Source organism: Myotis daubentonii, chromosome 11, assembly GCF_963259705.1.
Source record: "Myotis daubentonii chromosome 11, mMyoDau2.1, whole genome shotgun sequence".
Classification (NCBI taxonomy): Eukaryota; Metazoa; Chordata; class Mammalia; order Chiroptera; family Vespertilionidae; genus Myotis; species Myotis daubentonii.
The window spans coordinates 1,870,258-1,886,880 of NC_081850.1; the positions used below are offsets into that span (position 1 = coordinate 1,870,258).

At 43.8% G+C, this 16,623-nt stretch overlaps 2 protein-coding genes across 7 annotated transcripts in view; one reads left to right on the top strand and one right to left on the bottom strand.

Moving 5' to 3' along the window:
• CENPP (centromere protein P) overlaps window positions 1-16,623 on the top strand; it is a 251,839-nt gene that overhangs the window by 151,012 nt on the left and 84,204 nt on the right. The gene's annotated exons all lie outside the window — the stretch shown is intronic.
• ECM2 (extracellular matrix protein 2) overlaps window positions 12,153-16,623 on the bottom strand; it is a 73,255-nt gene continuing 68,784 nt past the window's right edge. For all 5 annotated transcript variants that reach the window (XM_059656274.1, XM_059656273.1, XM_059656276.1 and 2 more), the window contains one exon: window positions 12,153-13,309. In XM_059656274.1, coding sequence (XP_059512257.1) covers window positions 13,141-13,309 — 169 coding nt within the window. In that variant the 3' untranslated portion in view covers window positions 12,153-13,140. The remainder of the gene's footprint in view (window positions 13,310-16,623) is intronic.

Consider the following 16,623-nt stretch of genomic DNA (forward strand, 5'->3'; position numbering starts at 1 on the left):
TTTGGTTAGCAGTTATTTGTTCGTTTTCATTATTGTATGGTGTTCTATTGTGTGACTATGCCACAAATTACACACTTGATATATAGTCAATGGGTTCTTTCCCAATTTGTAGCGCGGCTATGAACATTCTTTGTCTGAGGCTCCTGTGTATGAAGTTTTGTTATGTGTAATTGCTGTATTTAAAAGTTCCAGCTTCTCTTGAAAAGTAAAGTTTTGTCAGTGTGTGCCACCTCCTTTTATCAGGCACCGCTGGGCTGGGGTGGAGTAGCAGCTCTTCCTCTCGGTGCAACGTGTGCCCCGCTCTCTGCTTGGCCTCTGGAGAGTGTCCATGCCGCTCTCCTTTCAGGCCTGTCCTCTGCACAGCTCTTCCAGGTGGGTTTCTGCCTCTGCCTGCAGAACTGGGAGCACTGTGGGAGGTGGTTTTTGTAAAGGTGTGTTACAGCCATTTTCTCTCCCCTCGTGAGCCCTAAGCATATCTTCCTCCAGCATCCAGCTTCGCTCTGGGCAAAGGGCTAGAGAATGATGCTGGTGGTGGTGCAGACGGTTTATTCATTCTAATCTGCAGAGAGTGTGGCTAGGGACCCCTCCAGGGCACAGACCCTCCATAGTCTGGGGACTGCACCTCACGGCTGTGGAGATGGCCCAGCAGGTGTGGATGCCATTTGGAAAGACCCGAAGTTTCCCCCACAGCTCCACAGGCGTTCCAGACGCTGCAGTGTGCCTCCTCTTCCCTGACAGTGAGAAGCAAATGTCCTGCTGGGCTTCCTGTCAGGGCTCTGTGGAAGGGACCCGTCCTTACCACATGTTTATTTGTATTGTTTGGTTTTGCTTCATCAGGCTTTGCTCTAAATATCGGAGAGTTACTTTTACTCCATCAAACAATATTGTTAGGAATCATGAATAACCAACATGTTATTACATGGTAAACAGGAAAATAAATTACAAAACTGAAAATGTAATAATCTCAGTACTAATATTTTATGAATACAGACATGGATTGCTATAAAAGAAACTTCAAACACAAATTTATTGGATGGCCTGATATATTCCATCCATGTAAATATAAAAATAAATGGCTTAAGCCGAGTGCATTTATAATTTTTAAGACCCTTTCCTGACCATCTCCTCCTGTTTAAATGGAGTGGTCCAAGCCCAAAATGAGCTGGAAAAGACCTCAACTACCATCTCATTCAAGTTAAGAGTCAATGCCTATGGATTAGAGGTGCGCCTTTGGAGCGCAGTGTCACTCGGGTTGACTTTGTGGTGTTCAGCAGCCGGTATCTGGTGTCTCCTCTTCTGTGCTCACCTTCTAAGCACGTTGGAATAGATTGTGTCACTCTCATGTGGTCAGAGCTACCAGGAACCTGTCGGCCTGTTCCTTCTTTGTGAGTGATGTGAGTGCTATGGAGAAAAGCAACATGGGACGGGCAGGGTGGTCAGTCAAAGAGAAGCCCTGAGGGCTGTGCGGGAAAGCCTTGCAAATAAGCACATAGTTTAAGAATGTTCTAGGGTTAGGCCATTGACTCCTGGGATATGCCGTACTTTTCCGTGTATAAGACGCTAATTTTTTCTAAAATCATTAGACTGAAAATCGAGGGGCATCTTATACACGGAAGTCAGCTAAGGAGGGAGCCTCATCGGTGCATCGCTGCCCATACCTTGTCAAACAGGCTTCCTCCAATCACTAGCCTTATTGTTACTGACGTCAGCTGATGCCGAATTTGGAGGTGGAGGTGGAAAGTGCACAGGTGCAACAGGAACCTGAGTGTTCTGAGCCCATAAAGATGTCAAAAAATAAAAAGATAAATACCAGTAAGCAGTTGTCTTACTCTGCAAACTTCAAACAGAATGTAATCAGCTGTGCAAAAGACCATGGACATAGAGCTGAGGAGAGACAATCTGGACCTCCTCCCGCTGAGCGTAGGATCAGACTGGAGAAAACAGGAAGAACAGCTCCTTAAGATGCCAAAAGAGAAGAAGCCTTAAGAGGAAAGCCAGCAAAACGGGCAAACGTGGAGCGGAGGCTGAAGACTTGGATTACGGAGCAGCGCCAGGGGGGCTTGTGTGTGTCACCCACGCTATTCAAGGTCAGGCAAGAAGGTTTGCCAGCGAAATGAACATTGTTGGTTTTACAGGAAAGGCAAAGTGGTGCTTCAGTTTCACGAGGAGAGAAGGGTTGGCCATGAGAACACGAACAGGTTAGCTCAGAAAATGCCACCAGTTTATGAGGATGATCTCACATATATAGACAGTGACTCAGAAGACAGCAGTGACACAGTAGAAGTTGGAGAAAGTGATGTGCCTGGAACTAACAGTGATGAAGAGAGCAGTGATGCAACCGAGGCTGAATAAAGTGACATGCTGCATAATGTAGTACTGGTATGTGAACATTACCTGCGGTAATTACTAAATAAAATGTGTTCTGCTTTATGTTTAAAATACTGATTTCTTAATTTTGGATTGGAAAAGTAGGGGTCATCTTATACACAGAAGAATATGGTAAAGAACGTGTGTTCTTTATGCATAACATAAAGATTGTATATAGCACGCATTCACAGGTTTCTGAAAGGAATGGCTTTGATTTTCTGGGTGGTGTGGAATGCTCAGGTATCCTTCAGGGTGGACCGGGCGGCTCTGTGGTTCATAATGAATTGATGATATACTGCAGGTCATGGCCCATGGGCAGGATGGAGGCTATAGATGTGTTTTGTTTGGAGCATATGGTGTTTTTTAAAACCAGGAAATTTTATATCAAATCCAAATTTACAGAATATCTTCCAAAATCAATCTGACAAAGTCTGCTCTTAATTCCTGTGCGATTCCAACTCAGGGCAGTGATGTCCTTCACATGGGCCTCCCTCCTTTCTGTCCCCTGTGCCGTTGAGCACTCACTTCTGTTATGCGCAGCTTCGGGAGATTTCCCTCTGAAAACAAATTTATGCCATAAATTGTCATTTAGAATGAAGTAAGTTTATGAAGAATGAAGGTCTTATACAATTTAGTTTATAATATTATGTGGGTTTATAATATTTTAAAATTATGCCTGAAAAGTCAGTTTGTTTTGAAGAATGGTTACAAGTAAAGGTTTTGTTTTAAATAAATTGCCTAGTTTGTTCCACTGAGAAGACTTGGGAGCAGAGCGGGTGTCTGACTTCTGGGTGTGTGTTAGGGACTGTTTCCCACTAGAGGGATCAGGTCAGGCCGGGAAAGTATGGGTCATGCATGAAGCATCTCGGCATGCCAGCAGGCATGAACGTGCACAGAGATCACTACAGTTGTGTGAACAGAACATAGAAACTGGGAAGGGAGTTAACACGCACAGACGAATAAGGGTGGCAGTGGATTACAACATGTCAGATGCAAAATCTTTTGTATAATAACAAGAGAAAAGAGTCAGAGCTCCAGGAGAAGCATGCTGACTGGTGAACACAGGAGGACAAAGTCCCCGCTGTGGCTCCACCCTGGGCAGGCACATGCACAAGCCAGCCAGTAAGTGCATGAGTAAGTGTTACACAAGATAGATGTTTTTCTCTCTCTAAAATCAATAAATAAAAATTTAAAAAAGAAGAAATCACCTCTGTGTACCCTCCAGTATAGTAATTGATTAAGGCAAGGTGATTAATGAAAGCTGAAACCACTAAGTGAAAGGATATGGATGGCAAGATATTCACAGAGATCCAAAGTCTTACCTTGCAGATTATCTCTTAGCTAGAGGCCTGGTGCACGAAATTTGTGCAACTGGGGGGAGTCCGTCAGCCCAGCCTGCACCCTCTCGCAGTCCGGGACCCCTTGCAGTCCGCGACCCTCTTGTTCCTTACCGCCCACCTGCAGCAGAGGTGGGAGAGGCTCCCCCCATCGCCACTGCGCTCGCCAGCCATGAGCCCAGCTTCTGGCTGAGTGGCACTCCCCCTGTGGGAGCACACTGACCACCAGGGGACAGCTCCTGCACTGAGTGTCTGCCCCCTGGTGGTCAGTGTGTGTCATAGCGACTGGTCGTTCTGCTGTTTGGTTGATTTGCATATTAGGGTTTAATATATAGAATTACAAGGTGATAAAGATTCCACCTTACCTTAACATTTCAGCATTGCCACTAACAGGCCATCCCGGCATTTTGAGCCTCCTGTTATGATGCAAAAAGAAGCATGTGACATCACCTATGTAGGATTCTTTCCAAAAATGTTTTAACTGAATTTAATCTTGAGGAAACAATTGGGCAAATGCAGATTAAGTGACATTCTACAATATAGCTGACTTGGACCCTTCAACAAAGTTAAGGTGTGAAACAGTCACATAGGCAAGAAATTGCTATTCTAGAGAAGATGAAAGGATCAGGATGTGAGCTCGATTAGATCTTGAACTATACACACACATATACAGGAAATTAGGAAATTGTTGGAATATTTGGGAGAATCTGAATACAGATTGTATGTTAGGTGATAGTTAATGTTAAATTTCTTGGGTTTCATAGTGTGAGAGGATATGATCATCGTCTCATGGTTATGTAAGAAAATGTTCTTAGAAGATTCATAAGGAAGTGATATGTTATAATATCTACAACTTACATTCAAATGGCCCAGACCCTGTCCCCTGCAAGTACATACATATGTATGTGTAGATGCATAGATACATAGATATGCAAAGAGATAAAATGAATTTGAAAAAATATTGATGAATGTAGGTGAAGTGTATAAAGATGTTCATTGTATAATTCTTTTAACTTTTATGTGGCCTTAAAAATATTCCTAAATAAAGGGAGAATAAATGCTAAATAATTGTTGGAAATAAGGCAGTTTGCCTTAAAAGTAATTTTAACTCTTTGTTGTATCCTTACCTCTAATTTTAAGTTAATTAAGGAGTTACCCTAGAAGGGATTCTTAACCTAGAGTACATGAATCCTTAGAGAATTTGTGAAAGGTTATATGAATCTTTTGATAACATGCAAAGTATTTTTCTGTATAGAGGGTTCATTATAGTTTTCATGATATCGTCAAAGGTGTTCATCCTTCAAAAAGTTAGGAACTATTACTCTATAATAGACTTACAATTTATAGTGTAATTCTTATTCTGAGTACCACAGTAGTAGTTAAATTTGCCTTTCAGACAGTATAAATTTGGTAATTGTGAACGTAATTCTCAACTTACTCAAAACAAATGAACCTTCATCAGAATCTTACTTACAAAAAGATTTGCTTATGTTGGCACACAATGCACTATACAGATCATGTATCATAGAAATGTACACTTGAAACCTATATGATCCCATTAACCAATATCACCCAAATAAATTTAATAAAAAATTTTTTAAAGATTTGCTTGCATCAGCTGATAGTTCAATGTAAGTTTATTTGACCACAGAGATCCTGTTACTTAGGAACACACAATGACATTTTAATAACATGATGTATTTCTTTTCTAAACTAATGTGTGTTTAGTACAATCGCATGTTATGTTTAAAGCGGTCTGTTTTCCCTTGTGTGTACTCAAATTCCTCACATCTTGTGCAAAGGAAAAAATATGCTAGACAGTAATATTTGATTTTATCTCCATGTTCATGTAGAAAAAGAAACATAACTTCAAAGAAGAAATAGTCATGCTTTTTTTTAGTTGAGTGATCACTAAGCTCTTCATCAAGTGAGAGACATTCCCTTTTCTGCGAACAGCTGGGGGCAGAGCGAATGTCAGCCCGGTGTACTGTCTCCGCTGCTTCTGTGCAGCATGAGGCCACTCAGACATGGGTCATGAGTTAGAACGTGCCGACGTGTTGTTTAGATGCATAGGACTGAGCATGTCTCTTTTAGTTTTGCTGAAAATTTTTTTATAAATGCCTCTGGTTCTATTAGATTAGGTTTAGTCACAAGGGCAGTAATGATACAATTAAACTCCTCAGTAAAAAAAAAATCTGCTCCTATACTTTTCCCAAGTGTATGACAAGGAGTAGTTCAGACTCGGCATTTACGGAGGGGAGGCCCTGCTCGCGAGCGCTGCCCTGGGCCACCTGCACTGGGAGATGGATGTGGGCGGGCATGACTCAGGACAGGTCCTCACGTCCGGGTCGCTGCGGGCACCGCTGCGGGTCCCGCTGGAGCCTGGCCCTCCGAGAGTACACACTGACTCCATCCTGGTGTGATAGCCCCATTCATTCTCCCGTTATATTTCACACTCTAAGGCAGTGGTTCTCAACCTTCTGGCCCTTTAAATACGGTTCCTCATGTTGTGACCCAACCATAAAATTATTTTCGTTGCTACTTCATAACTGTAATGTTGCTACTGTTATGAATCATAATGTAAATATCTGATATGCAGGATGGTCTTAGGTGACCCCTGTGAAAGGGTCGTCCGACCGCCAAAGGGGTCGCGACCCACAGGTTGAGAACCGCTGCTCTAAGGAATCAAGTTCCTTGCATAATTAATATCTACCATGTTAGAGGCCTGGCAGCCTTGACCAAGTCACTGAACCTTCCTGCCTACGGGTTGCCCAGCCCTTGACCTGACATTCACCGAGTGCCTGGCACTGTCCTGGACGACACCTCGTTCAACCTTCCCCACAGCCTGGGGAGATAGATGTTGTTCCCCCAATTGAAGGGATGTGGAAACTAGAAATCAGAGTATGACTTGGCCAAGTCCACAGCTAAAGGGATTCCCATTCAGAACCATGATGCTCGTTCCTGTTTAACTACAAAAGGTGAACCACATGGTCGGTAGACTTCTAGGGTGTCGGGGCCCCGAGCCATCTGGCATAAGTTAGAGCTGCCCAGAAACTTCTGACTCTTCACAGGTACTTTTAATATTTTTGAGTTTTAAGCTGACCTCATTCAACTGCAGACAGAGGAACAGTTATTGTCGTCAGCCTGTAAATACTTCTCCTATGAGGACACTCTTTCCTAAATAAGGGAATGTGGTGGAATAGATATCATAGAGGGTTTCACCCAGCCCTTGGAGTTTTCACTTAAACAGCAGAATTTGAGTATTTCATTCTTTTATGTCAGCATCTAAGAACCAAGTGATCCATGGTGTGCTTAAATGATGTCTTCGGGAACATAGGCAACGTTGCTGCTATGCAGAACAGCCAGTTGATTCCTAAGTATTACCAGTTGTCAGAATGTGGCTTGTTTATAAAATATGCTCTAGGCTTTCTGATGTTCTTACCAGGAAATATTAATAAGAGAAATCACTCCTTATTAATTGTATGAATATGTAAGTCTCTCCCAGTTCAGTTTCCCACTTTTTCTTTAAAATCCTGAAAATGTGCAGGTTCCTTTCTGTTGTTTAGGAGTAGTGTTAACATCAGCTTGGTCCTGGGTGGAGATGAGTGTAACTTCACTTACTCCTCTGCCATCTTGGATCTTTAGTCAAAATCAGTTATCTTAAGAAGTAATTGACTGTCTAATGAGGCCAGTGATGGAGTCACTTGACAATGGGAGCCAAAGGAGAGGTTCTTGCATCTTCCTCACCCTTTTTGGCTGCACCCATTACACCAGGTACCTGTGCCCTCAAATTCAGAAGTGCACCACGCCCATTCTCAGGCATCCAGACTTTCTGTTTTGTGGACTTCAATCAGCAGATGCAGGTTAAGGCCAAAGTCAGACAGAGATGGAGAATGCATGAGCCTAGTCTGTGCCACGCTCTAACCATCCTACAGAACTTGCGCTCTGCTGGCTGTCTTTCAGGGTTTTCCGGGTCAAGGTTAGCAGCCTTCAGTTGTTGCAGGTCTGCTCAGGGCTGATCCCACTCGTGGTACTGGAGCTCGAAGGAACAGACACACCAACTAAACTTTCTTGCCTAGATACACAGAGTTTGGCTGCATCCAGGCACCTGTGACTTGGCCCCTGAGAAGCATTTGCTCAGACCAAGCTCTGCAGCCTGGTTGTTGGGCAGAAGGTGAGGGAAGGGCCAGGGACTCTGGTTGCATGTTCTTTGTGAATCTTAAAACTTGGCATGTGATTTAGGTAGTACCTTTCCATTTGTTTTAAGGAACAAAGGAGGAGCAGTGGCAGCCAGCTCTTTCTGATGGTAGCAAAGCTGCTTCGTCCAAAGGAAGAGTCTTAAGGAATACTTCCTCCTCAGGCCCATGACCCCTGCTGCGCCACACAGGCTGTCCACACAGACTGCTCTGTGGTTGAGCTAAGTGAGTCCCAGGAAAGGGAAACGACTGCCCAGTTCATCATTAGAGACCAAGGCAGGCACTAGCTATCCCCATCCTGGGGCAGTTATTTCCTTAGGATTCCAGGCTGTACATGTTTTTCACCATATCATGTCTTTAGTGCTTTTTGAAATAGTATCTATAATAATAAAAGCTTAACATGCTAATTAGACCAGATAGCTGAACGGCCTTCCGGACGAAGCCATGGTGGCAGGGGCTGAGGCAGAGGCTTTTAGGGGCGATCAGGCAGGCAGGAGAGCAGTTAGGGGTGATCAGGCAGGCAGGCAGAGTGGTTAGGGGCGATCAGACAGGCAGTCAGGCCAGCAGTTAGGAGCCAGAGGTCCCGGATTGCGAGAGGGATGTCTGACTGCTGGTTTAGGCCCAATACACAGGGATCGGGCCTAAACCAGCAGTCGGACATCCCCCGAGGGGTTCCAGATTTCAAGAAGGTACAGGCCGGGCTGAGGGCCCTCTCCCCCTCCCCCCCTTCGTGCACAAATTTTGTGCATCAGGCCTCTAGTTATCTATAATAAACCAAGTCTCAAAACTAAAAATGTAGTTAGTATTCCTTGTACATATGTGCAAAGATGACACCATTAATATTTTCACACCATGACTAGATCAGCAGTTCCTTTGTATACATACGTGTTAGTAATTATAGCATACTTCTGAAGCCAGACCATGTTTTTTAACATTGTATTGTGAAGAATCTTTTCTATAAGGACATTGATCACTTTTTAAAAAATGTAATTAAAACTTCCTATGCAAAGCATGATGAAATTTCAAGGCTGCAAAAGTTCAGTGCCAGACATTTCATATTTTAAATTATAGTAAAATCAGTTGAAATAACATATTTTCTTCTGACTTAAGAACAAAACCTCCGTTAGTCATTCTGACTTTCAGCCTTCCTAGAGATTCTGCTCCCCACAGGGTGTCCCTGAGCGCACAGTAGGGTCTCAGTGTGCTCCTAGGCTGGTGTCCTCCAAGGCCGCTGGGAATGGCTCAGTCTTCCTGTGTCTATGAGGCTTGGACACTCTTAAAACTTGGGGCCAGGGGGACACAGGAAGAGGGTGCTCAGGACCCCACATGCTTCATCGCTTCACCACCCTGTTCTGCCTGCCTATTGGTTTGCTTGTCTTTTTGATTTCCTACTTATTGCCCCTACCACACTGGGTGCTCCAAGAGCAGAGTCCTTATCTAATCTTATCTCTGTTCCTTTCAAGAACAGCATCTGGGACACAGCTGATTAAAGTTGAAAGGAGTGTAGGAAAGGTTCAGTATCCATCTGTGTTGTCCCAGGATGCTAAATCTGTTGACTCACTTTATTCAGATTGAGTCCCCTCCAACAATGATTTTGTTTACTGCTTAGATTGCCTTAAACCAGCGATTTTAACCTTTTCATCTCATGGCACACACTAATAAAATTTTGTGGCATACCAAAAAAATATGTTTTTTTGCTGATGCGACAAAAAAATAGGTATAATTTTGATTCATTCACACAGGATGGCTATTGTTTTGATGGCTGTTATCATTTTATTAAAGTACTAGAGGCCCGGTGCACAAAAATTTGTGCACTCGGGGGGGAAGAGAGGGTCCCTCAGCCTGGCCTGTGCCCTCTCGCAGTCTGGGACCCCTTGGGAGATAACGCCCTGCTGGCTTAGGCCTGCTCCCGGTGGCAGAGGGCAGGCCCAATCCCTAGGTGCAGCCCCTGGTCGGGCTCAGAGCAGGGCCGATTGGGGAGTTGGGGCACCGCCCCCTGTCATGCACAGAGCAGGGCGGATCGGGAGGTTGCGATGACACCCTCAGTCACGCTCAGGGTAGGGCCGATTGGGGGGTTGGGGCACCACCCCCTGTCACACTCAAGGCAGGGTCGATGAGGAGGTTGTGGCGCCACCCCCTGTCACGCACAGAGCAGGGGCCATCAGGGGGGTGGGGGCTCCTTACCCTGTCACGCACAGAGCAGGGTCAGTCAGGGGGTTGGGGAGCTCCCCCCTGTCACGCACAGAGCAGGGCCCATCAGGGGGTTGGGGAGCTCCCCCCTGTCACGCACAGAGCAGGGCCGATCAGGGGGTTGGGGCGCCGCACCCTGTCACACACAGAGCCGCAGCGCGATCAGGGGGTTTGGGAGCTCCCCTGTATCAGGCACAGAGCAGGGCTGATCAGGAGGTTGGGGCGCCTTCCCCTGTCACAAACAGAGCAGGGCGGATTGGGAGGTTGTGGCCCCACCCCCTGTCACACACAGAGCCACAGGGCGATCAGGGGGTTTGGGTGCTGCCCCCTGTCACGCTGATCCCGGTGCTGGGAGGCCTCGTGGCTCCGCTGATCCCGGTGTTGAGAGGCATATTACCCTTTTACTATATAGGATAGAGGCCTGGTGCATGGGTGGGGCTGGCTGGTTTGCCCTGAAGGTTGTCCTGGATCAGGGCGGGGGTCCCCACTGGGGTGCCTGGCCAGCCTGGGTGAGGGGATGATGGCTGTTTTCAGCTGGTCACACACCCTTCAGGGTGGGGGGTCCCCACTGGGGTGCCTGGCCAGTCTGGGTGAGGGGCTGAGGGCTGAAGCTCCCAACTGCTCCTTTTTTTCTCTTTTTTTAAATTCTGGGCCAGCTTTAGCTCTGGCTCCAGCTCTGAGGCCTCTGCTGCTGAAAGCAGGTATCTGGTTTGTTTGGGTTCTATAATCAAACAATGTATAACTCCAGCTCTGAGATCCCGGCTCGCTGAAAGCAGGTTTCTGGGGTTTTGTTTAGCTTCTATATTTGTTACAATGTTTCAAACTGCAGGCTCAGAGGCCAGCAAGGCAGGCGGGGAACGTTGGTTTCCTCCGTCACTGAAGCAAGCAAGCCTCATGTTAGTTTCAAGCTGCCTGGCTGCCGGCCGCCATCTTGGCTGGCAGTTAATTTGCATATCGCCCTGATTAGCCAATGGGAAGGGTAGCGGTCGTACACTAATTACCATGTTTCTCTTTTATTAGATAGGATATTTTTATTTTAGAGAGAAAGGGAGAGGGAGAGATAAAAACATCCATGATGAGAGAGAATCATGGATTGGCTGCCTCCTGCATGCCCCCTATTGGGGATTGAGCCCACAACTTGGGCCTGTGCCCTGACCAAGAATTGAACCGTGACCTCCTGGTTCTCAGGTCAACACTCAACCACTGAGCCACACCAGCTGGGCTGCTGTTGTCACTTTTTGACAATCTAAGAGAAAAGGTGGTCAGCATCCCTGACTAGCCAGGTATTGCATGTTTCTAAAATACTTGAGGCACACCAGTTGAAAATCGCTGTAGGTCTATGCATTTATATTCACACAGCAAGAAGCATTGCACAAGGTTTCTTGTTAAATGAATGCAATGCCATATCTTCTTATTTTTACCTGTCTCTTACATTCAACTTGGCCAGTTTAAATTAGTTAATGCTTCTACGTTCTGAAACTAGTTATATATCTTAACTTTTTGTTTCATAAGATTCTTTTTCTGTTTTTAACCACTTAGTTTAAGCCTTGACTTTTGATTCTAACAGTCTCCATCACATTATTATTCTTGTTTATGTTATAATCTCAAAATAGCTATTAAGACAAGGGGACTTAGAAAGCAGGGCTTAGAAATAATATGCTCAAATGGATAAACTGAACTTTTCAAAAGTTGGCTAGGATGACCACGATTGGCACTCAGGTACCTGATTCCTGGTATAATTTGAAATAGTTTTATCTGTAATAATCAACTTTGGTGAAGATGCTAGTTGTTCTCAATTTTATATGAAACATACACACATGCATATACTTCCCAGATGCTTTTCATGTTGTGCTTCTCATAACAGCCTTGTGAGGTGAGGCTGGGAGGTTCTGACGGTGGTGGTGAGGGGACTATTAGAAGATGAATAACTGCAGTTCACGGTTAGCGTAGCCTCCGCAAGGGTGGCAGGACTGGAACTTCCAAGACACATAACTGATAGTAACAAAGAAGTCAACAGAGTTTCTATATTACAAATTATTTTAGAAATAAAGATAGAAGGTCATTTCATAATGAAAATTTTAATATATGGTTTTGATAGTGTCCAGTATATAGTGACTATTGACAGTTTTATGTTAAATTGAACTGAGTGAAAGGATACATACACTTGAGCAAATCAGGGCAAAGAAGATGGCGCTAAGAGTGACCAACGGAGCAGAGATTCCAGAACCTCATGCGCGCGGTTCCGTCTGTAAGTGTGTAGTCAAAGATAAAGAACATGTATTTTAAGCAAACTCCATTGCTTTTCATAAAATCTTTTGATCTTGAATAAAGAAATACGGTAATCTTAATATACCGTTACACTTTTTAGACTTGCAGAAAACTTTCAAAATAGTATGGAATTCATGTGTATCCTTCTCCCTGCTTCCCCTAATATTAATAATCACATTAATAACCATAGCACAATTATCAACACCAGGAAATTAACATGGTGTTTTAATTTCACACATGTAATTAATAGAAGAAACTAAAGCTAACCCAGCAATTAAGTGTACTTATACCAATAATTGTATCATCGGTTCTTTAAGAAAATTAATATATTCTTGTTTTAATGTTGGAGTAATAAACAGAACACTCATTCATAACTTCCACCTGTAATTTTTTTCTGTGCACTTCCTCGCTTTGAACCAGAACATACACAGTTTGTAAATGGACTTCAGGTGTCGCTGATAGCACTGGTCACAGGCTGCTGGTCAAGGACGCGCATACTTTGTCCCAGAGGCTCGCAGTCTGCTCGGCAGTGCAGCCTCCTGCTCCCTGAGGGAGCCCTGCAGGGGGTGCTTCATTCTCGAGCGTGAAACTGAAGCCTTCGCTAAAAGTCCTAGAAGACTAAACCTTCCAGATATATTTTTGCTTGGTCATCTCTAGATTAATGAATCAGGTAGACTAGCATAATGATACTGAATGTAACATAACATGATGTCTTTTTGATGATAAATGCTGCTACAGTAAATATATAAATACAGGTTTTAATTAACAAAGGAAATGTGGAATTACTTTATATTCTGTGGCTTAAGAACAATACTTGAATATGATCTTATGCATGAAAATGCATAGGATGATATTTCTCTTGTTTTAATATAATTGTTTTCAAGATGAAGATGTTCCAGTGTCGAATCATCATCTTCTTTGGCATTGCAGATTTGTTCTGGAAGAATATGCCTAAGGAAAAGTAGATATGAAAGTCAAAATGGTCCAAGTAATATTCTGCCTTCATAGTTTAGGAGTTAAATTTTATTTTATTTTATTTTATTTTTTTTGTTTTTTTTTATTGCTTGAAGTATTACAAAGGGTATTACATATGTATCCATTTTATCCCCCCGCCCTAGACAGTCCCCTAGCCTCCCCTATCACCCAGTGTCTTATGTCCATTGGTTATGCTTATATGCATGCATACAAGTCCTTTAGTTGATCTCTTACCCCCCTACCTCCTGCCCCCCAACCCTCCCCGGCCTTCCCGCTGCAGCTCGACAATCTGTTTGAGGCAGCTCTGCCTCTGTATCTATTATTGTTCAAAAGTTTATAATGGTCTCTATTGTCCACGAATGAGTGAGATCATGTGGTATTTTTCCTTTATTGACTGGCTTATTTCACTTAGCATAATGCTCTCCAGTTTATTTATTTTTAAATTTTATTTTTGCATTAAATAAAGTTAGATTCCTTTTTTATATTATACACCAGAAAAGATTCAGAATACATCAAAGATCTGAATGTGAGTAAATGAAGGCATGACTGTGTTAGAATAACACAAGCATGGTTGTGCGTTGGGTTCAGGGGAAGATCTTCCTACTTGTGACGTAAACTAGAAGCACTGAAAGATGAGATTAATAAATTGACTACTGGGTGTTAAAGAATACATTTAAAAGACAAATGGCAAACTAGGAGAAGATATTTGCAACTTTTATCACAGATAAGGGCTTATATACAAAGACCTAAAAATCTAGAAGGAAAGGAGAAAAGAGGGGAGAAAAGAAGGTAACTAGTTCACAAAAGAAACAATGAAATGTGTGAACGTGAAAAGATGCTCGGTTTCATTCATGATGAGAGAACTGTAAGTTGAAACTATGCTGGCATATCACTCTCACCAGACTTGCTACCAAACGTCCAAAAGCTCATCCACATGTCCTGACAGTGAGGCTGTGAAGGACCAAGCACCACTGAAAGGAATTCCCTGCTCCATCAAAAGGATTTTTGCATTATCTAGCAAAATTACATGTGCATTTTATCACCCAGCAATCCCAGTTTTAGGAATCTATCCCAAAGTTAGACTGGAAAAATACAAAACAATTGAACAAAGTTGTGCATTGTAGCATTTGTAGTAGTAAAAGAATGGAAACAATAAAATGTGTATCGATAAGAAACTGGTTGCATAGCATATCTGCAAAGTGCAATACTATTCAGTTATAAAACTGAGGAAATTCTTTATATACTGATATGGAATGATATCCTTGACATACTGATCATTTTTAAAAAGAGTGAAAGAAAGCACATTCTCTAGAGAGGGAAACAAAGTCTTCTGTGGAATATTTGTATGGTAATTACGGGGAGGATGGGGGAATATTAATATGTATGTATGCATTTACATACTGGAAACACTGGAAAATGCTTCCAGTATTGTCCAAAGGAAACACTGGAAGGATAAACTAGAAGTTAGTTTACAAATTTAACCTATGGGGAAGGATGGGTTACAGTGTAAGGGACAAACATAGGAGAAAGACTTCTTAATATACATTGTTATACAGTTTAAACGTTGGAATCATATAAATGTTTAACACAGGAAAAATAATATTAAACAGAAAAATAACAATTTATAAAAACCAAACATAAAGACCATTTCTGAATATGTATTAAGTTGTTGACACATTGTTACAGATAAAACGACTGTATATCAGGTATGTATCCTCTGTGGAACATACTCTAAAGACAAATAGGGCTACCAAAACATCATAAACTCTTTGGTTACTTATAATAATAGTATTATCATTTTCATACTAATGTTTATATATTGTAATATAATAAATGTAAATCGATATTGTTGGGAACCTAGATTTTAAATGTAAGATAAACAAGTTTAAAACAAAAGGAATACTCTATAATGTTATATTTGAATTGGGAATGTCCGTATAAATTCATTCTTTTTCTTTACAAAATGCATGTGTGTGTTTTTTTTAAAAAATGCATGTTTTTTGGCAGTCCACTTAAATTCCTCAAAACACAACAACACACTTGGGAGGAACATGCCTGGAGTGCAGATTGGATCCTCTGGGTACTGCTCCCATGAGAGGAGCTGGACTCTGGAGCAAGGCTGGCACAGGTGTGCAGTAGGAAATGTACTAGTTAACTGTCCAACAGCACTGAGGACGGTCCAAGGACATAGGAGCCAGCTTGAAGGGCTACCATTGGCCAAAGACAGGACAGTGTAAGAGCAATGATTGTAGTTGATTGAAACATTCTGAATTTGTAAAACCATAAGTCCATGTTGACTCTCCAGAGAGAGAGAGAGACAGAGACAGAAAGAGAGACAAAAACAAAATAATAAAAACACTTAACCACCAATTAATTTTTCCCTGAGATAGCCACTATTAACATTTTAATATATTTTATAGTCTTTTTATTCATATATAATGCATCTATATGATTTTCCAGTTTTATAAGGATGTAATCCTATATAATAAAAAGGTAATATGCAAATAAACCCTCACACCCTCACAAGATGGCAGCCTACAGCCAGGCTGGCAGGGGGTTAGTGAGGGACGACCAAACGACTGAACAAGCAGGCTGTGTGGGGCGACCAGGCCAGCGGGGGGGCCGTGAGGGGTGACCAGGCCAGCAGGGGGGCAGGTGGGGGTGATCAGACCAGCAAGGGGAGCAGTTGGGGGTGACCAGGCCAGTGGGGGGGGCGCGTGATGGGTGACCAGGCCAACAGGGGCAGTTGGTGGCAACCAGGCCAGCAGAGGGGGGCAGTTAGGGGTGACCAGGATGGTGGGGAGGTGCAGTTGGGGGCATCAGGGTGGCAGTTGGGGGCGATTAGGCTGGCGGGGGGGGGGCAGTGAGGGGCAACTAGGCTGGAGGGGGGCCAGTTAAGGGCGACCAGTCCAGCAAAGGGCGACAGTTGGGGGTGACCAGGCTGGCGGGGGAGGGGGGGGCAGTAAGAGGTGACCAGACCAGTGGGGGGGTGTAGTTAGGAGCAACCAGGCCAGCAGCAGGGGGCAGTTAGGGGTGACCAGGCCAATATGGGGGGCAGTTAGGGGCAATCAGGCCGGCACTCAGAGGCAGTGAGGGGCGATCAGGCCAGCGGGGGGGGGGGGGGGAGTTAGGAGCAACCAGGCAGGGAGGCAGATGAGCGATTAGGAGCCAGTGGTCCAGGATTGTGAGAGGGATGTCTGACTGCCAGTTTAGGCCCGATCCCTGGGATTGGGCTAAGCCGGCAGTTGGACATCCCCTTAAGGGGTCCCGGATTGGAGAGGGTGCAGGCT